The 27,292-nt window shown below is 38.0% G+C and overlaps 1 protein-coding gene across 1 annotated transcript in view; it reads left to right on the top strand.

Annotated features, from left to right (window-relative positions):
* eys (eyes shut homolog) overlaps nt 1–27,292 on the top strand; it is a 204,169-nt gene that overhangs the window by 33,422 nt on the left and 143,455 nt on the right. The window contains exons 8-17 of the mRNA XM_028468732.1: nt 566–670; nt 4,733–4,872; nt 8,606–8,769; nt 8,921–9,174; nt 12,603–12,707; nt 18,303–18,425; nt 21,778–21,891; nt 23,964–24,086; nt 24,793–24,900; nt 26,461–26,694. Coding sequence (XP_028324533.1) covers nt 566–670; nt 4,733–4,872; nt 8,606–8,769; nt 8,921–9,174; nt 12,603–12,707; nt 18,303–18,425; nt 21,778–21,891; nt 23,964–24,086; nt 24,793–24,900; nt 26,461–26,694 — 1,470 coding nt within the window. The remainder of the gene's footprint in view (nt 1–565; nt 671–4,732; nt 4,873–8,605; nt 8,770–8,920; nt 9,175–12,602; nt 12,708–18,302; nt 18,426–21,777; nt 21,892–23,963; nt 24,087–24,792; nt 24,901–26,460; nt 26,695–27,292) is intronic.

Raw genomic sequence — 27,292 nt, forward strand, 5'->3', positions numbered from 1 at the left:
TTACCAAAGGGATACATGTGTTATTGTGTTACACTTTACAACAAGGGTCTAGAAAGGCTTAACTGATGGTTAACTATGGTTTAGTAATGCTTATAAGAAACTCCTATACATTTATTAAAGTTTGTTTATCAGATTCCTACTGGTACACAATACCTTACATAGGGTTAGGTAAGAGTTAGGGTGATGAACATTGACACACACTATAAATACACACTAAGTAAATGATTATGAGGGACATTACATTTTACCATTATAGTAATAAATGGTTAGGGTTAGTTCATGTTAGTAATTGCATTATAATGATTATTACATCATTATCAAAATGTTAATTCGTGTTTAATAATGCCTTAACTAATGTTAATTAAGAGACCCTTATTGTAGTGTTACCAAATGTATCAATGTAATCTTAAAAATAAGATAGTAGCATTTACATACTTCATACGGTTTGAAATGGTGGAGACTAGTGCACACAGAACTGTGAGATATGTCTCATATTTTGTTTGAGGTATTATTCCAACAGTTCACATCTGCTACTAATTTTCCCACTTTCAAACGTGTGTTTCAGGAGCACAGTGTGACAGTGAGATCAAGGAGTGTGATTCCGGCCCCTGTCAGCACAATGCCACATGTTCCAACTTGCTGGGAGGCTACAGCTGCCAGTGTCCTACAGGTATGTTGGACACAACATTACGCGATTACTGGTGACAACTATGACAGTTGGCATCAGTGAATAACCTTTTACAAACTTGTCTGCACTCTTACAAGAATTCCCCTTTAGCCAATTCAGGGACAGGCTTAAAAAAATTTAAGAAAATCTGTTTTGCCAGCAGAATACCGACACTTGGACATGTTTTACCTGAGGGAGATGGTTTATAGCTACATTCATATTATTTTTTCATAAAGAAAGTTTTTAAGTAATGGCTTGTACCTATGCAAATAACTGTGCATTATTATTTTTTTTCTTTCAGTTTGATAACTAGTCAACAGAAACACAGGATGAAAAGCCGAGAAACATGCAGGGAAACATGTCCACATGTTGCCCTGCAATTTGAAACGTGTCCTTGGCTAATGCTAGACTCATCTGGAAATTGATTACAATGAACTTCATAGAGCAATAGCATGTTATTGATGGTTTTAGCAGCTGGTGAAAGCACATTAGGAGAGCGTGGCTTTTTCATCAAATGATGAACTGTGTCAGTCCTTAAGAGTCCAAGGTCTCTCTATTGCCACTGAATGGTAGCTTGAAGCCTTGTTTATCAAGTCATTTCCTATTCTTTGTGTTCTTTCAGGGGTTGTTGGAAAATAAAATAATCCTCGCCCCTCTCCGACTAAATTGTGTCGTTAGCAGGTTTTTATTTTTGTCTTTGTAAATGTCTGTTACAGAAGTCTTTCTGGGGTTTTTTTCCGAGAAATTCAACACCAAAGAATTTGTCCATAGCAGCTGATCAATTTTTTTTCCTAATTGATTATATACCTAGCTGAAAACAAATCTTGTCTGGAAGACATTTATTGGCAGCGCTACAGCTTCCCTTTGCAACAGTTTTGCTTTCTTAATTATTGCCACTTACACTGTGCAGTTACAAACCAGTTTCCAGTCAGTGCAGTTCACCTTGCAAAGGATGCCTGTCAGTCAATTTTAGACCTAAGACAAGGGATTTCAGAGTTTCCAGTTCACTTAGCTGGCGTGCCTTTAAAATTTCTCTGCCGGGTACTAGAGGGGACCTCTGCTGACATAAATAGAAAATATAACAGCATAGAGCAAGCTTGGAGGCCAGATCTTCAGAATATCAATGACCTATGCAATGATGACAATGAAGATTGTTGCCAAATGTGATTACGATGGAAACGACACTTGCATTCATCACACTTCATCAAATATTTTCATACATATAAAGTAATTTGCCAACATAAGAACCTTACACTGGCGGCTCTTGTCATGTCAATAATTGGTACTGATTCACTTTTCACCATTATGTCTTGAACGGAACAACAATTGGCATCAGTTAACGTGTTACCTAGGGATGGGAATTAATATGAATTTAGCAATTCTGATTCCATTATCAATGCTGTTTATTGATTTGACTTTTTACCGATTCTCTTATCGATTCTCATTGGGTGAGGGAATTAAATAATACAAATGGATTTGCTAGCTTTAACTCTATTATCTTTTCTTTGTCTCTTAATTTCCTGCAGGGATATCAGCTTTCTTTTAATCTACCAGGTAAAGCAGGTATAGATTGTTTTCACTGGATAATATTATATAAAATATATGACACTTTGGATACAAACACTTGAGAATATTTACAGTGCTCCTTTTGAACTTGCACAACTTGATCCAAAACTAATTCAGACATAAAACAAATAATTATTCTGTAAAATAAATAACATATCAACCAGAAGTACAGCTGCACTTATCAACTGTGGTAGATTAACAATTTTTGTGCAGAAAAATAGCATACTTGCCTTCTCAGGAAGGATACTAGATTGTTCTGGACTTAGGGTGTCTCCAGCTGTGGAGAACACCCCTTCAGATGGTGTTGTGGATTCTTGGACACAGAGATATTTCTCAGCTAAAGCTTACATCATTGGGAGTGTCCCTCTTCATTAACCACCAAAGGGTGACGTTGTCTTTGGTTGGGATGGGAGGAAGGCTTCTATACAGTTGGACGTCTTGATCCACTCTGAACTACAGTATGTAGGGCCCTATAAAATCCACTTAAGCGGAATCAAGGACAGAATCACGGAATCGACCAATGAAAACGGAATTCACTGTTTGAATGCAGAATCGGCATGAAACGCTGTCACCGGAACATTTTTTTTTAAGAGGAAATGTTTCCTGGTGGACTGCTCATCAGGTGCACCGCCCGCCCCCACCTGTCCTGGCCGTTCAAACACTGCCTAAACCACCCAAAACACTGTCTAAACTGCCAAAAAACTAATCAAATCATCACTGACTCCTAAATACGGAGCCACCAGTCTATGGTTTAAACAACACGCTGCTTGCGGGTGACGTCATCACATATTTGGTGTGAAAACTGGTTCTCAGAAAGCACCGGTTTTCGATTCCCATTCCTAGTGTTACCTTGGTGTGTTTTGTCCTTCAAAGACCAACTGTGATGTACGTTGTGGGTTATGAGAATGGGCTTTTTGGAGTTGGACCCTCCTATCACACATGTCAAGTTGAATTAATGCCATTACACCCCAGAGGGCTCAGTAGTTATCGTACAGCACCATTACCTGCTCAGAGCACCAAACCGGGACTGTGTACATCCACAGTGAGATATTCATTCATATTGGCCACACTAACATTTGATTTATACATCAAAAGTAAATCAAAAAGGCTGAGATTGTTGCTAAGCTAAAAATCTCTCCAACATGTAGGATGATTATAGAGCCCTAGAACGCATTGTTTGACCACTGACTTAACAATGATGTTTGCTGTATCTCCTATTTTAAACATGGAATGAATGTCCAAAAGCAGCTGCCTTTTCTTTTTCAAGCAAATCTCTCAGTTTCTCATTTCAGCTGCCTCTACAACTGCCTTTGCTTTCTGTCATAAGCCCCGATCATGAATCTTCCACTCCCTGAGTAAACGGGGAGATGTGGCCATGGATCTATGCTAACAAAATTCCACCGGGCGCACACAGACTATCTAGTTTTTCTGCTAAATCTCATCTGTAATCTCAGTAAACCTAAGCCTCTCCAGCTCATACGCCTCATCTGCCTGATCTTCTCAGTGGGAAGCAAGTCTGCCATGTAGTCCACTGACTGCTGGACCAACTGGAAGCACTAAACAAAGTCATGTAAGACATGAGTAGAATCCAAATACACTGGGACTACTTTCCCTTCCCCTACTTGCTCCTGATTAATGAAACATTTTCTGACCTTACCTTTGCTGAAGGTCTGGTAGCTCAGGTGTTGGTCTCCCATCTTTTAAAAGCTGTTGTTTTTCCTCAAAAGAAAGTTTTTATCGTCTCTAGCGCTGTCATCCTTCCTGTAGTGTTATCCCGCCCACTAGCTAGAGAACGTAGCAGCCATGCAAGATCAATTCACTAATGCACTGTGAACTTACGTATAGCATTTAGCATAGCACGGTTACGTCCAAAGGCAGCGTATAGAGCTGCCTATTTACGTAAATGGTTTTCATCTTGGGAATTGACTGCGCATGCGCAAACACATAAAAACACCCTATGGGAACAGAGGCAGAGCAGCAACGTGTGCTTTTGGAAGAGGGTGTGGCCTCCTCCTGCCATACAGCGTAGTGAGACTTTGGACCAGGAAATAGCGCTGTTTAGTCATTTGGTCTTTGAAACGCATAAAATGCTGACACTTTCTAACTTATAGGTACTGTAGGCTATCAGAAATTGGAAAAATAAATAATTTATAATTATATTATAATTAAAACAAATAATCAAAATATCAATTCACCCTTGGGTAAGCACTACCTACCTTACCTACCCTGACAGCACGTCACTGGATAAAATCCTTATTTAAACTCCTTGATCTGGTATGATTTTCTGTTACTGGTAATCTACTACAGAATCATCATTTTATATCCTATGATCCAGTGTTCGTCTGGAGCCGATGTGTCAAATACCAGTTTGTGAACCGACCTGCTGCCAAAACTACTCACAAACCATTAATGGATCTGTGCTCTTCTTTTACTATTTTCACTTGACTTGTTAACTATTACGCTTCATTTAGATTGAACATTGATTTTTTATTTTTCAAGGTTTTCAAGGAAAAAATTGTGAAGTGGACTTAGATGCCTGTGTTTTGCCCAACAACACGTGTCCACCTGGCACTGAATGCTTGGACCTCCCTGATGGTCTTCAGTACACCTGCCGTGCACCCTGTCCAGGAGGCGTTAAAGTGGGTAATATTTGTCAGCCTGTTCATACTAATTTGTGTTCATTCAATAGTATAATGATAAAACATTGAATGTTCACAGAAGCAAAAAACTAAAGCAAAAATATTCAAAGATTAAATGCATGTATTAAAAGTAGATTGTATTTCTTATTAGTCACAAAGAAAAATCAGAAGTCATGTTAATTTTCATGAACAGAAGGAGATTCATTCAGTAACACATGTGGGATCATCCTTTGTTATGCAGGATCAGGCCCCACAGAACAGAAAATGCAATAACCCATGAATACAATATTCAGCATTTTTTCTAGCTGCAAAAGGTTTTGAAGAGGCAAGACATAAGAAAACATGCATAAATTAGGGATCTTTGTTACAAATGTGTGTGCATTGTCTTCTGTGTGCTTTAGTATTTACTATGTATAGTATGTTTTTAATGTGGCTGTACATATTTTATCATTTAAGTAGCCTTAATGGTTAGATGACATTGACTGATCGAGATCATTTGCATGACTTTGAAAGGCCTTTCTTGCACAATGATCGATAAGTGCTGGTGAAGATCTCTAATGTCGATATTTTCCACCGCCGGTTCTCCTTTCCTTGCGAATGAATTCACTCCCTGCATTTTGAAAACTGAACCTAAACAGAAGAGCTACTTCAGATGATAAATGAAGCTGATCTCTCACTGTGGAGCAGCCCTCTTGTTGGCCTTCGTATGTATTTCCCATAATGTTTGCATTATCCACCTCTCCACAATACCTTTGCCTTTTTCTTTCCCCTCCACTATACAGTATAGTACATACACATGAAGCACCAAGCAAACATATCTTTTTTGTTACAAAGTGCTCTTGGGAGACCCTTAATGAACATTGAGCATGTCAAGTAGGACATGTTGTAGATGCCGTGTGGAAAACTGAGTGAACCCTAGATTTATCGGTATCCATTGGTGTGTCATGTGGTTGTAATTTATTGTACTTTGGCAGCTATATTATTGCTTTAAAATAATATTTATGCAAAATCCAGATTTCATTTGTGCACATCTTGCAACATGCATGATTTATTTTTTTCAAAAATGGAATTAATTAAAAAATGAGTTGTTGCAGACATGTATTACATACAGCTTTATACACAGATTATCCCCCATCACTCAAAAAAAAAGCTATCATTTGAACACAATTCAATGGTAGGAAGTTATTTTTCACAACATTTGTTTCAATGTCTTACCCTGCGCAGTCACTGGGAAGTGAATTGCATTTTTTTTTTTTTAAATGACGGTACTGAAACTGATACGTTGCTATTTTTATGACCCCGCAGTAAAGGGTATTACCATATTACCGCCCAAACCTAGCGCACTGTTTTATTCTCTTCACAACATGGGTGCTCCCCTCGGGTTTTACGCACGTGCTGCCCTTTGCCTTTCCCCCGTTAGCCTTGCTGCCCCCCACCCTCTCCAGGGTGAGGAAGCATTGCCACACTCTGATCCTGGTGGCTCCGCATTGGTCTGCCATGCACTGGCTGGCGGAGATTTACCACCTGCTGCACGCTCGCCCCTGGCAACTCCCCTTGCGTAGGGACCTGCTGTTTCAGGCGGAGGGCTCGGGCTTCCTCCACTAGGTCTCTGGATGGTGTTTGAGGGCTGGTGTCACCGGACGAGACACGCCCCCTTTCAGTGTTCTGTAGGAGTGATTGTCATTTCTGCAGGAGCTGATTGACAAACAGAAAGCCTTCTCCATGGTGAAAGTGTATCTGACAGCTGTTGCTGACTGTCACATGGGCTTTGGGGACAGAACTGCGAGTCAGCATCCGCTGATCGTTTGTTTTATGAAAGGAGCACACAGACTCCTCCCTGTGTCCAGGCCACTGGTACCACCGTGGGATTCGGCTGTGGTTCTGGTGAGACTTGAACGTCCTCCTTTTGACTCGATAGGACGAGCAAACCTGAAGTTTTTGTCCCTGAAGACAGTGTTGTTACTGGCTTTAGCGTAAGCTAAGTGTGTCGGTGAAATCCGCGCACATCAGTGTACTCATCATGCGCTCAGTTCTTCCCGGGCGATGTAAAGATGATGCTGAAGCCCAACCCGACCTTTGTGCCAAAAGTGTTGTGCTCATGTTCTCCTATTGACTTGACAGCCTTTTCTGCCTCACAGGGTGAGCAGCGGCCTCATTTGTTTTGTCCAGTACACGCGGTGCACGCCTTTATGGACGTGACAGCTGGAGCTTCAGGAGAAGCGATCAGCTCTTCGTTTCCTGGGCTCCGCCCCATAAAGGGATGCCTGTTACGAAGCAACGGATGGTGGAAGCAATTTCCTTATACGAGTCAGGGTATGCAGCTGCCTGTTGGCTTGCGTGCACATTCGACTGGGCCTTGGTTCAGGGTAGTGTCTGTTCAAGATATTTGTGCTGCGGTGAGTTGGTCCTCGCCCCTCACTTTTGTCTGGTTTTATTGGCTGGATGTCTCCGCTTTGTGCATGGCACGGGCGGTGCTCCTGTCCTATTTGGAACAGTGCTTGCCCTGCGGGCTGGTGTAACACGTGATAAGCTTGTATGTAATACGGGAGCTACGATGTCCCATAGTGAGACATTGAAACAAATGTTATGAAAGAGAACTATAGGTTATTTGCATAACCCTGGCTCTCTGAGTTTTATGAGTGAGATGACAGCCCTTCTTGTTGGGTGAGTGCGAAGAGGTCTGCATATTTGAATGGCGCTAGATTCTCCGCCCCCTCTACTTATAGTAGGAGGGGGAAAATACATTTCAAAATACATTTCACCAGCCAATCAGGATTGGTGTAATGAGATTGGGCTTCTGAGATATGGCATATATCCCATAGTGAGACATCTCACTCATATCACTCACTATAGGTTATTCGCATAACCGGGGTTATGCAAATAACCTATAGTTTTTCCACACATTGTATATATGTAGCTCCAATTCAAACAAAGTACATTCTATGCAAATAATGTTTTACAAAAAGTCCAACACAATTTTATGACATTTAGCCAAGAAAAGATAAATACTTTAAATAAGTTGAATTGATTTCCATTTGCCCATCTCAAACTAACATATCTTAAATATGTTGGTGCAACTCATTTTTATCCAAAATAAACTTAAATATTGTTCTAAACCCTTAAGACAATTCAGACACAAGTTTGGTTCTTTCAGTTTTTATCTAGGAAACACATTTGACATCAATCATATTTTTTTTTTCCTTTCCATTTTAACGTCAAACAAGGAAACAAAACAACAATGGGAAAATGCCGTCTTCAACCCAAGGCGTTTGTAACATTATATTTTCTCTTTTTCTTCCTTTTCTTTCATACATTAAATAGAAAAACAGGCATGTACAGGTAACTTGTTTAGATACCGAGAGAATGAGCAGAAAACTATGTAAATGAATAAAAATCATTTTGACAGGTTAATTACATATAAAAAATTAATGTCTGAATACAATTAAACATTATATCCACTTTAAGATACTACAAACTATGTATTTTGACAAAATTGGGTCTTATTTGTAATACGTATTTTAGCCATATTTCCCATTTTGAATTATATTGAAAAGGTGATTTTATTTTGTATGTCCAAATATTCAGTGTTGGTATTTTTGGTGTCATCCATATTTTTGACTTGTTGTAAGCAAAAAATGTAATTAAATGTTTATTGTGGATTACATTTCCAATGAAAAAAGGCAACATGCATGATTTTATGACATATGTATCTCTCGGTGTGTTCCATCACCAGCCATGTGCCAACGGAGGCCGCTGCTTATTGAACAATGCCAGTAGCTACACCTGCTTCTGTACACCTGGTTGGTCTGGTCAGAACTGTCGCATAAATGTCAATGATTGCATTCAGCATTGGTGTCAGCACGGAGCCACTTGTGTGGATGAGATTGATGGCTATAGGTGAGTGAAATCTTGCTTGTCCTCAAGCCATTCTGGCACAAGAATGTCAATGATTGTAAAAACTGTGACATTTACTGCTCTCTTCCTTCTGGGCTGAGAGAAATTTCTCACTCTGTGCAATATTAAAGAATTCCCTTTAATCTGTTTCTAGCTGCCTCTGTCCCAGAGGATACACAGGTGTCTATTGTGAAGAGGACATTGATTACTGCGTCGGCCATGGCTGCTCTGAACACAGTGTTTGTCTGGACCAGGAGTATAACTTCACCTGCCGCTGCATGCTTGGGTTTGAAGGGCTGCTCTGTGAAGTGGAAACAAATGAGTGCGAAAGCTTCCCCTGCTCAAGTGGTGCTACCTGTGTGGACCTGATCCGTGATTATTGGTGCCACTGTCCCCCAGGGTTCGAAGGTATGACACCATTTGATACAAAGCCAATTTCTGGAAATACAAGAGCAACAGCAAGATTTAGAATTATATTTGCTGTTTGAAACTTTAGGCTGAAAAAGTGAAATAAAAGTCTTCAAAGGATATTTGTAAGCTTTATAGATAAGAATGGAGATTTGATTTAACATGTTAAAGCAGGCCATGCATTTCATAGCTGGGCCTTTAGCGAGGTCCTACACCAGTCAGCCCCAATTAATGAAAAACTGACATGGAAAGTCAATTTTAGAAGGTTTTATACTGTCCATAAAAAGAGTGCGTTCTGTCTCCATCGGGCTCAAGTCAGACTCTACTAGGGTTTGGATCAATTATCGTGTAATTGATAATTAATTACAATTATGACATAATACACTGCGCTCCCTTTTTATATCCTCCCTATAATAAAAGATTTCGTACCCTTCCTTAGGGAGGGCTGGTGATGGTCACAATTAAGCAATAAAATAAATCAATTTATTTTATTGCAATACCAAAACATGCATTGCTGTCTCATAATAATTGCACTTCTTGTAGTGTTGACCTTTGACAGCATGTGCAGACAAGAGAAGAAAAAAAAAAACACACAATTATGACATGATTATAATTGCAATTGAAAAAACGTGTTGCCCTTATAATCGTAATTGACATTTACAATGTTAATTAATTGCAAAAGTGAGGAACTATGTTACAGTTCTATGGCTTACCCATACTGTACGTAGTTAACAATTAAAATGTGTTTCATATCAAGTCTACCAGTCAGTTCTCTTGAGGATCATTTTATCATTAAAAAAAAATAAAAAAGATTTGAAATCGAGGGGTTTACTGATGGAACAACGACGCTAACAAGGTAAACTAGATTTGAGAAACAAAATTAGATGATTCTTAGTTTTTAGTGTGGTTTTATGGGGTTATTTATTAAAGGTTTCGTAATTGTATTGAATTGTAATTGAACTATTGCAGTTGAAAACCTAATTGTAATTGACTTTCAGGGGAAAACAATAATTGTAATTTTAATTATAATTGGATAAAATGTCAGTCAACGTGACCATAATTGAGTTGTAATTGAACATGGATAATTGAAGAAGTAATTTTAATAATGGAATTGACCCCAACCCTGGACTCAGACATTTTCGGGCGAGGGGGGACCAGACCTATCCACTGATACCAGGCACGGCCCAATCCCAGCTCTTATTGTGGAGTTATTGCATATCATAAACAGGCAGCCCAAGTAGAGTCCACCCTATGATGCCACACTATGTACACAGGCTGACGGTATCCAATCAAAAGATGTGCACATACTGCATAGTGTTACAGTGGTGTTACAGCAGGTCAGGTGTACAATAGCCAACTCGAAAGCTGATTGGTTAACGCCAGAGTTTCATTTCCATTCACTTTAAGCTATAGGTGCCAGCACTGTGGATTCTGAAGGCCTGAGGGCAGATTTTAGACCCTGGCACCACATGATGATGGCTGAATATGATTGGATAAAAGCTCGAACATAAAGGCCAGCCCTCCAAATCTCAACCTGAGGCTCGAAGCAGCACAACCAAGAGATAAGATATAAGATATAAGATATCCTTATATAGCTTATCTATATCTTTTATAAAGAAGCTAGCAAATGAAGAGTATAACTATGAGAAATTATTTAATACATATTTGTGGAAAAATATATCAAAATTAAATTTATATTCTGATGATATTTAGGCCAGCAGTGAAGGCCTTGCTTGCCTTGACAGCCCACCACTGTGTTAAATCGTGTATTTAGTGGTCATCTTGTATACCTATTTATCTTGAAAAAAGTAGCGAAGGGAGTATTTTTTTCCCTCTGGCCAATTAACCAAACAAACTTGTTATCTTCTCCACTGAGGTCATATTCTCAATGGCGTTTTTTGATTTGTCTGTTAGCGTCAAAAGTACGAAATAGATTTTGACTACATTTCAACCAAAGATAAACCTTACGCCATGGAACATTCCATTCAATTTTGGAGGGAAACCAAATCCAATATACTGATTCTTTCATTATTGGTGAAATTTCAAAAATCCAGATCCCTGTTCTTAATTGACCAATTGTTGTAAAAAAATGACTCATTCATGTCAAATTGGTTCATTATTAACCCCACAGAGTTTCATCTGGATTGAATCCCAATTTTGCATTTTTCATTGAGATTTTTTGAAAAAACTGGAGTGCCCATACTTTGCACCGACTGCTTGATTATCAATTGCTCTTAAGCCTTTAAAGTGTGAATGCTGATGGTACCATGATGAGGTTTACTGATCCGGATAACTGCTAATATATGGCATGAATGATATTTGGCACTTGGCGGAGATTTGCGTTCTGAGTGCTTTTGTTTTAAGACTGTGTGGAAACTGTTATAAATGGAGCATACTGTACACAGACAATCAGCACATGCATAAACCAGAAAGACAAACTACTGTAGATGTCTACACTTTTAAACATCAGGTTAAAGACAATTTTAGCGTAAGTTTTGATGATGTGCTTCGATTATATCCCTTGCTTTTTTCTTTATAATATGTCATTTGTCACTTGGATGATTGCAAATTGGGTTTTAAGTTTGTTTGCCAATAAACTATGTGCAATGTGAATATGGAATACTCACTTCAAAATATACTTAACACTGCTCAGAAGTTCCTGGAATTCATTATCCCGTCTTCTAGCTAAGAGTTTTTTATGAATTATAAATTGTATTACTTATTTTAGTATTAGAGGACAATTAAGGTTTATGAATGGTGCAGTATTGTAGCAGATGTAGAAGCTTGAGTATATATGTCTGATAGATTATGTTTGGTTTAAAAGTGCAGTCAGCAGCATTGTGCATTATATGGGTATCTTAAATTATTCAAGTTTTTAAATATATTGAGCCATGATGGTTAAAGCACAATTACCTCCTGAGCAGAAAGCACTGTGGATAGAATAGCCATGCCTGAGGTTCTAAGGCTGTTACTTCTCCATGGCTCATAGGAAACTCAGAGGCCTGAGTTATTGCCAGAGGCCAAACCCAGCAGAGCTTTAAATTTGTCAGTAAAATCTTCAATCAATTCCACATCTAACACTTGCCCTGAGGACTCTCAATCTAAGCTTGCACCATTTAGACATACATGCACACCGCAACGTGCTGTACACATAATCATTCAATCCCTATTTTGGTCATGTAAATTCCAATTTAATCAGACGTCCTGTGAGATAAAATGCCCTCAATAACCAAAGCGCGGTTATTGGAGGTATAAACAATAAACGTAAATTTGTTCAGTGTATGTTGGAATGGTTATTCTTGGGCTAACAAACGTGTTGTTCTTCATATATTGGAGCAATCTTGTGATAAACGCAACATTTCCATAGTGAAAAAGGCTGTAAGAACTGCATTAATAAACAATGTTTTTTTTTCCATATTGCCTTGTAGGAAGAAGCTGCTCTGAGAATGTAAATGACTGCTGGTCGCAGCCGTGTCTGAATGAAGGCTCATGTATAGATCTGATAAATGACTTCATTTGTCACTGTCCCTTTGGTGAGTACAGTCTACTTATATATTATTGAACATGTTTACAAAAATATCATCCCATTAGTTTTTCCAATACTGTACCTCGATGTACATAAAGAACAGGCTTTTTTTTTTCTTAATGTAGTTTCGACAGCTGAAAAGGATGACAAATCTTGTTAATCGCTAAGAAATGCAAATATTACTTGCAGTAAATGCTGTCCTTCAGCTTGTATTTGTCAGTTTGTCCTTTGATCAAATACACATACAGTTAGTTTGATAAGCTTATGCTTGGCATTATGAGGTTTATTTAATACACGTTTCAGGAAAGATCGCTAATCAGCACATAAACAAAGGGAGGTGTGCATTTTACTATTCCCTCCAGTAATAAAAAAAAAAAAGTTAATCACAACATGATTGCACAAGTCATTGTACCCACCAGCAAGGTACCCAATTATTTATTGTTAAAAGAGGGCATTAAAAATCAATCTCATCTCAAATTATCTTAGATAATACTAGCTCATTTGAAATTATTATCCTGTAGGTCAATGGTTCTCAAAATTTTTTTGGTTTGAACAAAGGTGAATTTTCAAGCCCCACCTGCACCCATTGCCCCCCAAATAATCCTGATAAATAACACATTTTCAAATGTATTGAATTACATAACATCATATTTCATAAATAGATCAAAACTCAGAAACTAATGCAAAAGTGCAGTATTCAAAATGCAGGAAATAAAGAAACTTTGCTTGCAATCTTTGCCAAAAAGCTTCAAAAAACAAAAAAGGAAATTCATTTTTAAGTCAACTATTGAAAGTTTGTTCATTGTTCCGCTCCCTGTGAAGGACATGCTGACATAAGTCATTAATTTGCACTTTAGTTTCAAGTTACATTTTGTTCCCGGTCTCATATTTAATACAGTCTAATAATTTATTACTCTTTTAATATCTGCTACATTTGTAGGCTTCCCATTATCACTTTATTTGTGTGTAGGTGTTTTGTTTAGTGTTCATGATCTTTATTGTCAATGAAGAAAGGCATTTAAGAAGATTGGCATGAAATTGAAAATGTCCTCCTGTTTGTCGCGCACCACCTGTCATACCTCCATTTCCCACCGGGGGGTGCACCACCTACTTTGAGAAGCATGGCTGTAGGTTATGATCATAATATATGTTAGTCTATCCTTGCTTACTTTAGAATAGAAATGTACTTTCGCATAGAACGTAGCATATTACTTCATTCTTTGCCCTCACAAACTTCCAAAAACATTTCTGGTGAGTTACGGCAAAACAATGTTTTATTTTGGTGGCTTACACGAAAAGATCCAAATACGGCCAAAATTGAATGTCTCATGGAGTGAGGTGACATCACGGGGAATACCCGGAACAAACTAGAACAAAAATGGTGTCAAGAGGATCTCTGTCCTCCTTGTCTGGCAAAGAAACTCAAGAAATCATGATAAGAAAGAAGTAAAAACACGTCTATGCATCCGTCCAAGGGACTCCACATCCCACAATGCAATGTGCAAAACGTTTCCGACAATGTCAATAAACCAAGTGTTTACAATGGTGGTCAAAACAAATGTTATGGAAATAGTAATTTTCTTGATGTAACAGTTGATTAATACTATATATAGAAAGTCTCTATATTTCCTTAGGTTTTCCCATGGAGAACTGTAAATAAAGTTAAAGGGAACCTTTTTCCAGCCTGAATCATCCACAGCACCTGTTGCACTCTGTGGTTTTATGACGTGATGGACAAAGACAGTGAGACAAACAGAAAACCCTCTTAATAATCTATTAAGGCTTTTTCTGCTTTAGTTTGAGCTTTGATTTGATTTGGGGGGAAACCAGAACACCAATGTGTGACTAAAGCTTCCATTAGAACTTTAATATCACTGACAGATTTATAGACAGGGGGGGGATTTGATCATTTTATCGTTTCAAAAATTAAATTAGATAAATGGTCCATCACAGTTAGTGTGAGTCAAAACACACATTGGAAAATATGGACAACGATGACAACCCTGATGACTCAATCTTGTCTGTTTTTTGTATGCAGATCCACTATTAGATTACAGTTAAAATGTACACATTTCTAGTTTAGTAACCTCTAAATCACATAATGCCCACTGATGCACATGTTGTGTGTCAAGAGCAAGGTCTGCATTTTCTTTTTCCCCATCATGGCAACTATTATATTTCTGGGATGTGGTAAGTGTTTTTTTTTTTTTATTTATTTATTTTTTTTAAGTATATCTTTTTTCATGCATAAGTACTCATTCACATATAATAACAGCAACGTAGTGCAGAATGTGGTAATAATGGGTTTACATCCTTGATAAAAAAAAAAAAAAAAAATTGCTTTGATGTTTATCTGCAAGTGGATCAAATTGGATGCTATTGTGGACTGTATTTAGCCCACGAGCCTTGAGTTTGTGCTCTAAAAGGTCGGTTAACAAACATTAAGCAGGTGGTATGTACGGTCAGTTGTGCGTTTAATATAAATAGTTACAACTACCTTTGGGCTTTGGAGACTATCCTTCTCCAAGACCAGGAAAACTACTGTGTGCTCTGTGGAAAGCCGCCAGATTTTAAAGAGTCTACATCCAAAGACAATCACTCTCACACACACGAGCGCAAATATTTCCACACATATTTACATTTTCTTCGTAATCACAGTTTATACACACCAGTTAACTTCTTGGCTGTGGAAAACTGTGGGATTCAAGGAAAACCCAAAGAAAAGCCTTGCAAATTTGGCACAGAAAATTCACTGCATGGAATCAACCCCAAGATGTAGCTAAGCTCTTTTACTCTTGCTGCCTGACTTTTCTTAGTAATTTGCCAGTAATGACAGTTGTGATTACAATGGCCTTGAAATAAATTGGTTTTCTCCTAGCTTAGTAATCAGTCAAACATCTTATCAATCAATAATGAATCATAAATGTAAATAAGGATACAGATTCAGTACGTCATTCCATACACGCTCCCAACCAGTCATATTTTCAACACCTCCATCATACAGACAACACTCCCCACCTGCTTGAAGACTGCCACCGTCATTCCTGTCCCCAAAAGCTCCACATTGAAAAACCTGAATGTCTATGGACATGTGGCCCCAATCCCTATAGTCATGAAGTGCTTTGAGGGACTGGCCACGGCCCGCATCAAAGACAACACCAATGTCATTGTTGATTAGAATGGTAACCGGAGGATCTGATCCACAGAGAACAACATTTTTTCTGTGGATTCACACCCACACTCACACACCTGAAGATAGAGCGACCAGGCGTCCAGATTTACCCGGGACAGTCCAGTCCAGTTTTTCACAAACTCAGTCCTGTTTGTCCCGTTTATTAAGGAAAGGACATCTGAGAGAAAAGACCCTGAAAGTGCATTTTAGTTTGAAAACGTGATCTCTGTGGACTGTGAGCAGTCAATCACAACAGTTGCCACAGTAGCACTTGCAAAATAAATCAATTAAAAAGCTCACAAGTATTCCACGTGTTTGCAACAACATGCGAATTGGTTGATGTCATTGACAACATTACCCGTTTGTTTCCTCTCATGCTTTCTCCTTTAACATGCCAAATAGAAAAACAAGTTTGTTTTTTTTTTATTATTATTATTAAAACATTTTCATGTTAACTTATATATATATATATATATATATATATATATATATATATATATATATATATATATATATTTTATTTATTTATTTTTTTTTTTACTGATGACCACTTTACATTTGGTTCAGCCATTGCAATAATACGTTTCATCAAAAAGGAAAAGATAGACCTCTTTTCATTACAAATAAAAGCATATGCAAATAGTTTCTTTTGAAAATCTGTCATCTTTTTTGATTAAATTACTGTCGTGGTTTTGAATTTTAAAAAACTGGTCACCCTACCTAAAGAGCAACTCTCAGTAGACTTCACACCTGCATTTAACATCATAATACCAGAGACATTGATCCATAAACTGTCTACATTCAGACTGAGCTCCCCCCTCTTTAACTAGGTCCTGGACCTTTCTACCAGATCTGCGGCGTCTCCTCCTCTCCCATCATTCTCAACACTGGCTGTGAGCGGAGCCCCCTCTTGTTCATATTGCGAAGTTTGCAGATGACACCATAGTGCTCAGATGTATCACCAACAATGATGAGTCCTGCTACAGAAAGCAGATGGAACACCTGGAGGGTTGGTGCAAAGAGAAAAATCTTTGCATCAGCACAAATAACACCAAGGAGATGGTGGTGGACTTTAGAAGGGGCAGACCACCCCTGTTCCTCTGCAGATCGGAGGGGCTTTGGTGGAAGTGCTCTCCAGCTACTTCCTACTACAGATGTGAGGTAGAGTGCGATCCTGTGCTCCCGCATTGCTTTGTGGCATGGAAGCTGCTCTGTGGCAGAGACGTCTCTGCAGACAGTGGTGAAGGCCACACAGAAGAAAGAAGGTGCAGAGCATCAAAAGCAGGACTACTATTCTCAGGATCAGCTTCTTTCCTGGAGCTCTGAGACTGTTGAACTTGGGTGGGGCTCTGTAGCCACACCCCCTGCACATTTGCACTCCACTTTTCTGCTGCAGCTGCGAAATGCTTTTTCTATTTTATTCTATTCTATTCTATTTATTCCATTTCTTTAAGGACTTAACAGTGGACTCGTGCAACAGAATTGTGTTCTGTCCATGCACCACCAGGAGTCATGAATGACAATGGATGTTTCCTTGAATCCTTGAAAATGACCTGCTTGGTGACAAAATGACCAAAGCAAGCTACATTGCTCCTTCTATTCTCATACGCCGCAACATCATTGTCCAAAATATCTTGATTTCACAAATACAATGTAGAACAGTGAGTTCCACTTTCTGCCCTTATATCTCTGCAGTAGAGCTGTCAGGGAGAATTGGAAGTCCCATTTGGAGATTGTGACACTGTAAATGACATTCCTTCATGCAACATTAACCTCAGAGTGAATTGCATGCACAATTGGTTATTAAACACTTCTGAAACACTGTTGGAGGCAATAGCTGTCCATTAACTAGTCAAGGCAATATGTATTATGATGGTAAAAGGGTAGTCGGAAGGTCATCAAACATCTAGCTGTGCTGGTAGAAAGTAGTTAGTCTGAATACAGGTTAGCTAGGTAGAAAGGTTAAACTATTTTTTTTGCAGTCTTTGTCTCTATGTTCTTGATTCACATTTACTCCTTGAGCTTGGAGAAAAGGAAAAAAAAGTAATCCATTAGTTTTGCAAACAGCTGTAATGAGTATTGGTTGGTCCATCTGTCTGTGCTTTATTTACAACAATAGTTATTGACATGGGAATCTATCAGTGACATACAGATGTGCATTTAATGGGGTAGATGAATGTGATATAGATCAGTCTGGTATGGTAGGTCTCTGTCAATGATTTACTCTATTAGCATACTGCATAGCAGGTGGAATGGAAGGGGGGAAAATCAATACCCGTGTTCATTTCCTCAAAAAAGTGCCTGTACTCATAAAAAAACCTGTGAAACATATACAGTATGTTAATATTGTGTAGTTTTGGTTGAAGTTCAGACAAGTGTTTTGTTTTTCACGTTAATCCTGTATTGTAACTTGGTGTTGATTCTTTTCAGGATTCAAAGGGAAAGACTGCTCTGTGGACATCGATCTTTGCTCTTTTGGAATGTGCAGCGAACATACATTAATTTGTGCTGAGACCAAGGATGGGAACAGAGTATCTTGCACTTGTGAAAAAGGTGAGGAAGACCCTTTGACAAATATAGGAGGAGCTCACTAGTGATGGGAGAACCAACTATTTAAGCTTGACTAAAAAAAAGAGTCAGCTCCCAATCGGCAATTTTTGTTACCTACGTTGTTACCAAATTATCTATAAAAACGATGTATTTCAAGCATACATTGTAACGTATCCATTATTGAGATTTTTTACAAAATATACAAAAAGAGTGCTACAATAATATATGTTAAAATACTAAAAGTATAGTTAGCGTCACTGATAGACAAACTGCTCTTTTGTTTGTGCAGGTTTTCGTGGATCTAGTGTGATATGAAATGTTAAGATACCTCAGTCTACTGTACACTCTGCTCTGGAATGACCAAACTCTTCATTCACTCACTTCCCTCACCTTTACACCACATTGTCTGCTTCTTAATATGTCTCGCTCCATGTCTCTCTCTCACTCTCTCATCTTTTCTTCTGGCTTCTCTTTGTTTCCCTTCCCACCATGCTAGGTGTAGCCCCTCCCCTCTGCTCTATTGGCCATTAATGTCCTGCTTTTACAGTAAAATCACAAATAAATGGGCTCCTGTGGTTTTACTATAAGGAGCTCGTTCTTGGAGTCCTTTCGATCACGATGAGAGTATGAAGCACTGCACTGTTGGTACATTTTGGTCAAAGAGAAGATTGAAACTAAATACCACAACTTCAGGAAATGTTGATCCAAGAGCTCCTACCACTCAAAACAAAAGTGGTTTATTAATTTCTACAAAAAATGATAACCTTGCTTAGTTTTTAGGTAAATACTTTTTGATAATGTTTTGTACACTTGGTAGTGACTTAGTATCACTACAGCTGCAGTCAGGCATTCATACAATAATACAAGAGGCAATGGAACAGGCCGCTACATGTACTGATCTAGCACCATCTTATCTGGACTAGTCTTAAGGAAAGTGAAGACATGCTGCATCTCTGTTCACTTTGTGCAATGCATTCATTTTCATGAATGTTTGTTTAACCCCAGTGCAATGCATTTGGTCCTTAACTGTGCAATAACTAGTCAAACTAGCTTCACGTATGTAGCAACATTTATGAAGGATGTTCCGACTGATCAGGAACCATGAATTAATTATATACGTGAAAACATATCGAACTAAGTTGGATCTGATCATTCTACATGCGCGTGCATGGATGTGAATACAGGTAGAAATGTGTTTGGGCGAGACATCGGCTTCATTCTGGTCGGACAGGTACGGGCCGTGTCTTCTTTGTTTGGCCTGATTAAAGCTCTACTTTGTGCGTCCTCTGCCCGTGTGTGTGTGCCCGCGTCCTCCGCGCGTGTGAGTGAGTGCTCCAATGTCACTGTAGGTCCCACATAGTACCTCATTTAAATTTGACAAGTGCGTCTTGGAATCAGTCTTTTGAATAAGATGTTATTTCTTGTCTATACAGTATCTGTGATAATTTATTAGTGGAGGACCTATACCAAGCGTTACCAAGAGTAACTAATTACATTCATCATGACCCTTGACCAATTCAACAAATAACTTTTAGCTTTAAAATAAGGCTGGAACAATGATTCAAAAAACTAACATTAGCTTTACTTCACTAAATTTAGCTCTCAGAGAGTCCCAGCGCAATTTCCCCTATGCTGTGAAAAATTCCTGGTGACAACCCTGAATATAATTGATACCAGCTGAAAACGTAGACATTCACATAAACTGGTTATTGCCGATGAATACTATTTTTCATAGAGCTATTCTAGACATATCATATCAAATGTTAACATGACTCAGTCACTATTTGAAACAGCCTGCGTTTGGTTATCATCAGAAGAGTCTCACGCAAACAAATGAGTTGAGTGAGTACAACAAACCTACAATAAAGATGTATTTCATAATTTCATATTAAGGTTGTTTAAACCAGCAATGTAATTCAATGAGATCCGATCGGAAGACTTTTACCATTTTAGCAGAAATAAAATATAAGGTCTGTCATGGAATTAACCTTAAAATCTTGTTTAATATGCATGCTATCAGATGAACCCTGATGAGTCAGCAGGTCCTTGTGTGCTAAACGGGACAAACTGGTCAACTAATGCTTCAAAAAGAGATAGCATTATCAAAAATTATTTGCTAATAATGTTTCCACCGAGACACAAACAACTTCTGGTGGAACTTAATGATGTCCAGAACTTTGAGGTTTTAACCCGTGATGTTATTGCACCGTGTAATGGTGTTCAAATTACAGCGTCATATACAGTATGTGAATCCTGTGTTTATAGTAAATAGTAGTTGATCACTAAGTGTATATCTACAGTACATAAAGGTTGGTTTAGCATCATTAACCATAATTTAGTCAGCCTTATTGCACAGTAGCTCCATTATCTTTGTTCAAATATGCACATACGAGTTTGTGTAACTTAATTAATAAATGTGACTCCATTACTCTGGTGCCTTTTACGCTCAACAGATGTCAAAGTGAAAGATTGTGAGTGATTTCTTATGTTAATGAAAGCAACCTGCGGTGAGCTGCTCTCTCCACATCACTGTTCAAGGACAAATCTGCAAGATGTGGTCTGTGTTGACGTGCTTCTGTTGGGGTCAGATAATCAGATTAAGATTATTGTGCTGAAAAACCTATTACCTAAACACAGACTCTAAATACTTCACTTCTCACACTTCCATCCTGTACTTTTCTAGTATTTTACATCGTGTGCCGGTCCTGCTGCACATCAGTGTTCATTTTTTTAATTTAGTTATATTCAGTGATCAGATTTCTTTTGAGGTTTTAGTTTTCAAAGGGATTATATTTTCACCATGAGGTTTGTTTGATTCAAAGCTTTTCCAGGCCTTTCAGTTAATAATATACCTTTTCTGTTTCCTACAAAAAATAGACCTTTTTTATTTCCTTTCTTCTGCATTTGACTCATAATGAGACATTATGCATACACATGACAAACAGTTCATAAACATAAGTGTATCCCACATGGAGCCCGTGTAGCTTTGTGTAATTTTCATTTCTTTAATGGCTCCTATGAGTGTGCCGTGTGATTGTGTTTACACAAGTGCAACGATGCATGCATTTGTTTCATGTGGCTCCCTTTGTGTATAGATTGACTTTGATCGTTGAAATCACTAGATTTAACTTGTTTAATGTAATAAATCAGAGGGGCAATGATTGGCTCTTATTAAACATGATTAAATGATCCAGTGAGCTGAGTCTGCAAGTGCCCGCTAAGCCCTTTGAATCAATACACGCTTTGATAACCGGCTTTTTATGCTGATCCTAATTGGCTGTGGAATAACGCGAGGTGAGAGGTATTCCAATAACAACATCTCTTTCTTTTTTTTTCTCCCCCACATCTGTTGCAGGTTTTGGGGGGTCATTCTGTGAAATAGATTTCAATGAATGTGAGTCAGAGCCGTGTCAGAATGGTGGCGTTTGTGTGGACGCCACAAACACGTATCACTGCTTGTGTTTATTGGGTAAGTTGCAGTGCTGTATGATTCTATCCCAGATTAACATTGGCCTAAACATGAAAGCCACATATTCATTCTTTCATAATTTTTTACCTTTTTTTTTTTCACGTTTATCTTTATGTAATGAAAAGCAATATAAATACAGTACTAATATTGAATTATGCCTCAATCCCCCAAGGAAAAGTGAAACTTGTAAAACATATATATATATATATATATATATATATATATGGAACGGAAATGTGATACTTTCAATGTTGCCAGCTATTAGTGATGATGAATGATGACGCTGAAATGTAATCAATTAATCTACTATAAACTAATTTTTTACATCATATGTAAATGATCATATTTCTGATGGATTTGACACTTTGCTTGATAAACCTCAGCCATCCAAGAGTGTCGCTATGTGCTTTTGGCTCCGACACCCCCCCTCCCTTTTTTTTTTTAAACAGTGCATTAATCTGTCAATATTTTTAATAGCTCATATGTGAATGTATGATGACATATGTTCATGTATGACAGTGACTAATAAGCTAGCGATCATTTGTGTCATGAAAAAATACATTTCAATAACTCAAGATTTGCATTTGTTGACAGTGTATGTCAACTATGATCCTTGCACCTGCACAGAATCATCCCTGTGTAAAACATGACTTCATGAAAATGTGTGATGAAGAATAAAAAAAATAAATGAAATGGTAGATCTGTACATCGGACTATGGTTGGTTAAATAAGATGTAATTTATGTTTGTGAGGCTCTTTAAGAAAAAAAATACAAAATAAAAATAAATCCTGCGCTTGTATTGTATTCATACTTCATGTACCATTGTGGACTTTTTGATGTCTCCTTTCCTCCCTCATTTTAACCACTTTGGCCATTTAGAATATTTCCTCAATGGAAAATCACTGATTTCACCGAATAAAGGTCTTACATAAAGGTCAAAAACTGAAGTTGAAGTTAAGATGATCTTTTCAGACAACTCCTGGACATGCTTTTAGTCCATTTCAACACTTAGGAAAGCTCTTGGGAAGCTTTTTTTTCTTCATTTTTGTTTTTATTTTTTCGTTTTTTTTTTTTTAACAATAGCTTATTGCAAAGGCATTGTGAAAATTATGGTTTTCGAGTTTCTCATTCAAAATTGGGGTTGGATGGAAAAATGCCTCATCTGAATTTAATTTCAATCAAACAGATATTTGCTGATTAGAACAGTTTAAACGAAATGTAATGTTTTTAAATCCCATCAGAACACACAATTTCCTTTTTTATGACAGTGGTTGGTAATTTAATGTTTTTTTAAATTAGTTTATCTTTATCATTGGAATTTTTTGCTCTTATAATGCATTATCTTTATCTTTTGATTTTTTTTGCACATTTTTTGCATTAATGAATGTTTGCATATTTTTTCACATCACATTTACATTTTTACATCACACTGTAATATCGTTAGCATAAGAAGCACCAGATTCAGACCAATCATTTCTTGGTTCAGTTATTACGTTACCTGTGAGACGTACCTCTGATGAAGTCTGCTATGCATTTTTAATGAAGTCAACATAATTGTCGAATTTTATGACTTGGAGAGAGGTGGAAATTGGTTCCATGGTCAGTTTGAGAAATGATGAGAATTTGACCTGCACCGACGGTGCTGATAGTCGAGCATTAGTCATGGACCTCCCTGTAGCTGCGGCGTGTGACAGTGTTAATGATAGTCATTTTGTAGCGTGACCATGCTGTGGGATTTATTTATGGGGGACTAAAATGTCAAAATTTGGCAGCTTTCACTTCCACTTGACGACTTTAACCTTTTATTTTTTCAAATTCAAATTTGCTGAGATAACGTGAAATTAATCACCGTTGGGAAAACTCCAATCGGGCATGCGTATCCTTGCATATGTGCAGTGTAACATACATAACGTCATTCACATGTTTAAACATTTCTGTATATACTAAACTCAGCAATAAACGCCTCATTAGATAAGTTTAATGCTTATTTGAATCTTTATGACATTGGCGTCGACTGACATTCATCCACAATTTCTGCTGGATTTTTGTCCTATTTTACTCCTCATATCAGGCTTTGGCGGATTGAACTGTGAAATCAACGATGATGAATGCGTCCATGGATACTGTTCCAATAATTCCACGTGTATTGACTTGGTTGCAGACTACGAGTGCGTCTGTCCTCCGGGCTTTGCCGGTGAGTTATCTCCGTCATCATTTTCATCGCAGTGTATAATGAATATGCTGTAGCGCCTGACTGATGACTTTCAAGCAATGATAACAATCCAAATAGGCTCTTGTAAAATGTAGGAGTTCATTCACCAATTTTACAATGGCGACTGAAGTGTAGCTGATGGAGGATTACCATGTCATTGTTACTCACCCCTAGGGAATTAATTGAGGATGAAAATCACCCGAAGAATAAAAAAGAAAACATAAAACCACATTATGTGTTTCAGTGTAATAAAATCTGCTGCGTAATTAGATTTTTACTATCTTTAATACAATATCCACTCCCCTTTTTTTCTACTCAGCACCATTACACTATTATTCAGATTTAGGAACGCAAAAAGATTAAAATACATTTTGCTATGAGATTTTTTTTTTTTTTCTTCCCAAGCCCTGTGCTTTTGTTTTGCTGTAATGTGAAACTGTGAAGAATTCAGGAAGTCTAAACTAAAGACAAAGCGGTTGGTACCTTAAGAACACCTCATACATTACCAGACACATTCTCACTTGGTATCATGCTAGTTTCTGTCACCTTAATGGCTGCTTCTCCCAGCAGTCGAACTCATTTGTTCCGCACATTGTTGAAACGTGTCATCATGTTGGCAATTCAGTAATTATTCCTTTGTGTTCATCACACTGGTGATACATTGACAGTCTACATTTGTTTTTTGCAGGTAAGAATTGCTCTAACTCAGGCCCTGCGTGTGACGCAGACTTCTGTAAAAATGGAGGAAGTTGCGTTCACAACTTGTCTGGAGAAATACAATGTGCTTGCCCTCCAGGTAATGAGCAAATGTTTTTTATGACTCATGAATAATCTGTCATTTGTGCTTCCATTAGTTTAGTTTCGTTTATTTGAGCAATTTGCTTTCATATTTTTTTTTACAAAACACCAGATGCATTATGTGACGTGCACTCCCTGCACATCACATAATTGTAAAATATAGTATTTGGGCATTAAAAATAAAATGGCATTAAAAATCATTAAATTTGACTTGCTTCTGCCTGGATCAACCCTGTAGTTCCAAGATTTATTTGTTGCAACATGAAATAATAGGTAAAGAAATACAGTTTGTTTATTCATTACGCACTGTTGTGACAGAAGTGTGACGGAGTCCAGTAAGATTATTGTAGCATTGTTTTTATTAAGATTTTTTACGTGTTCATGAGGCTGAAATACACCAGCATGCAAGAAATTACATGCATTTCATTAAAAAAAAAAATTGTTCTGGGGGAGAACCCCCCAAGATTAATTCTCAACCCCCCCCAATATTCAAACAAACTTTACGTTATTGATCACAAAGGCCACTAAATTGTCAAAACACAAAAACCCACAATAAAAATCTAAAATAAAACATGTGCTTACCTTTACAGCCATGGCCTTCCTTGTCTTTCATAAGCCAATAGTAGCAGCTTTTCTTGGCTTTGAACTGATCCTTAGTCCAAACTTCCCTGGTCTTTATGTCCATATTAGAACTTTAACCGTCGTCTCCTTCTCTTCTCTCTGTCCCTGAGTCCTCCTCATGTCCCCTGGATAGTTCTCCTCCTGTGGCCTGTCTGTTGGAGGAATGTTCTGTTCACCTGCATTAGCATCGTCATTACAGGTGCTGCTACTGTACTTGCTACGCTAACTACTGTTGTGCTGCAGCTCTCCTCCGCGATTTCCACAGAAACAAGCTTGGACCTCAGGCTGAGCTTCACTTATTGGCTTAAAAAAGCTCTTTAAATCCAACCACTTTTTTTTTTTTTTGCCATTTTCTGTCTCCAGGCCAACACAGAGGAACAATTTGTGCGCAAAATCAAAGTTTAGAGTAGACATAGCGTGGGCGTGGCGTGACTTTCCCCTGTCTTCCTCAATCGCGCTCAGTTTTTACATTCCCTTATGTGTGTACAACAAAATTTCCAGTGATTTCAACTCAATAAAAGAAACAGCTGTCCAAATATAATACTTACAAATGTGATCAAAAGACCTAAAAGCAAATAAAAAATGTGCGGGATCCAATCAAATAAGTGCCGGTCAAAATCTAGGAGGTGCCAGATCCTGCTCCGGCCCAAATGAAGCTATGCCTGACCTGCCCATTATAGCAATAATTTTCGAATACTATTTATTTGTGATCTCCAGCTAACACTGTGGCTGCGAATCACACCCAGAAATGTACACTCTTAAACTATTATCAATTTTGATTTGTATTTGTACATCACTATTATGTTTACCAAATAACTCACAACCCATGCTTAAATAGTTGATCTAAAACAAAGTGGTATTCTTTGAAAAATGAAGTGTACTAGCTACATAGTCATAAATCCCTGCATAAATGGCTTCTTTGATCCACTTCTTACAGGATTCCAAGGCAAAGACTGTTCCATGTCAGCGAGCCGGTGTGTGTCAAACCCTTGCAATCCTGAGGGGACTGTTCTCTGTGAGGAGCTGGAAAACACTTCCAAATGTGTGTGTCAACATGGCTACACCGGGCCACTCTGCAAAACGCTTATAGACCACTGTGTTGATACCCTGTGTCAACATGGTTCACCATGTGTGGATCTGTCCCACGGGTTCAGGTGTGATTGTTTACCAGGTAAGCTCAGCGTTCAGCTGGGGTTTCGTCGACATGGAAACATTTGAGGCAATGAAATGTGTACTTAGTAGACATATTCCCTCATGGATGTTTTCACTTGTTCGGCTTTCTTCTCTGTGGGGGTCTAATCGCTTTGCTTTGAGCAACAAATCACAACAGCTCCATAATAAAGCGTAGGAGTCAGGTCTACGTTGATCAGTTTGTGAGCTGACTTCAAAGTGTTGAAAATGCAGTGTCAGTTTGCCTATTCTGGATTTATTACTTGCTTTTTATGAAAATACAAAAAACACTACTTACATGTGAATTAAACTAAATTAAAAACATTTTATATATATATTTATATATATTTTGTAAAATCTTTGTTGAAGAATTACCATTGAAATAGGGAGTTATTTAAACATGTATGTTTTTCTTAGTGAATAAGAAATAATGTGTGTGTGTGTGTGTGTGTCCCCCACGTACTCACCCATGTTATCCTCCCACCGTGTGTGCGTCAGAGCTGTGTATCAACGTATATTCTTGAAGTACTTGGATTTAAATAGCCTCGTGATTGATTTCTCACCTGTCCGAACAAGAAAGAGTGCAGGTCATCTGATGA

This window comes from Gouania willdenowi, chromosome 15 (genome assembly GCF_900634775.1).
Source record: "Gouania willdenowi chromosome 15, fGouWil2.1, whole genome shotgun sequence".
In the NCBI taxonomy this organism is placed as follows: domain Eukaryota; kingdom Metazoa; phylum Chordata; class Actinopteri; order Blenniiformes; family Gobiesocidae; genus Gouania; species Gouania willdenowi.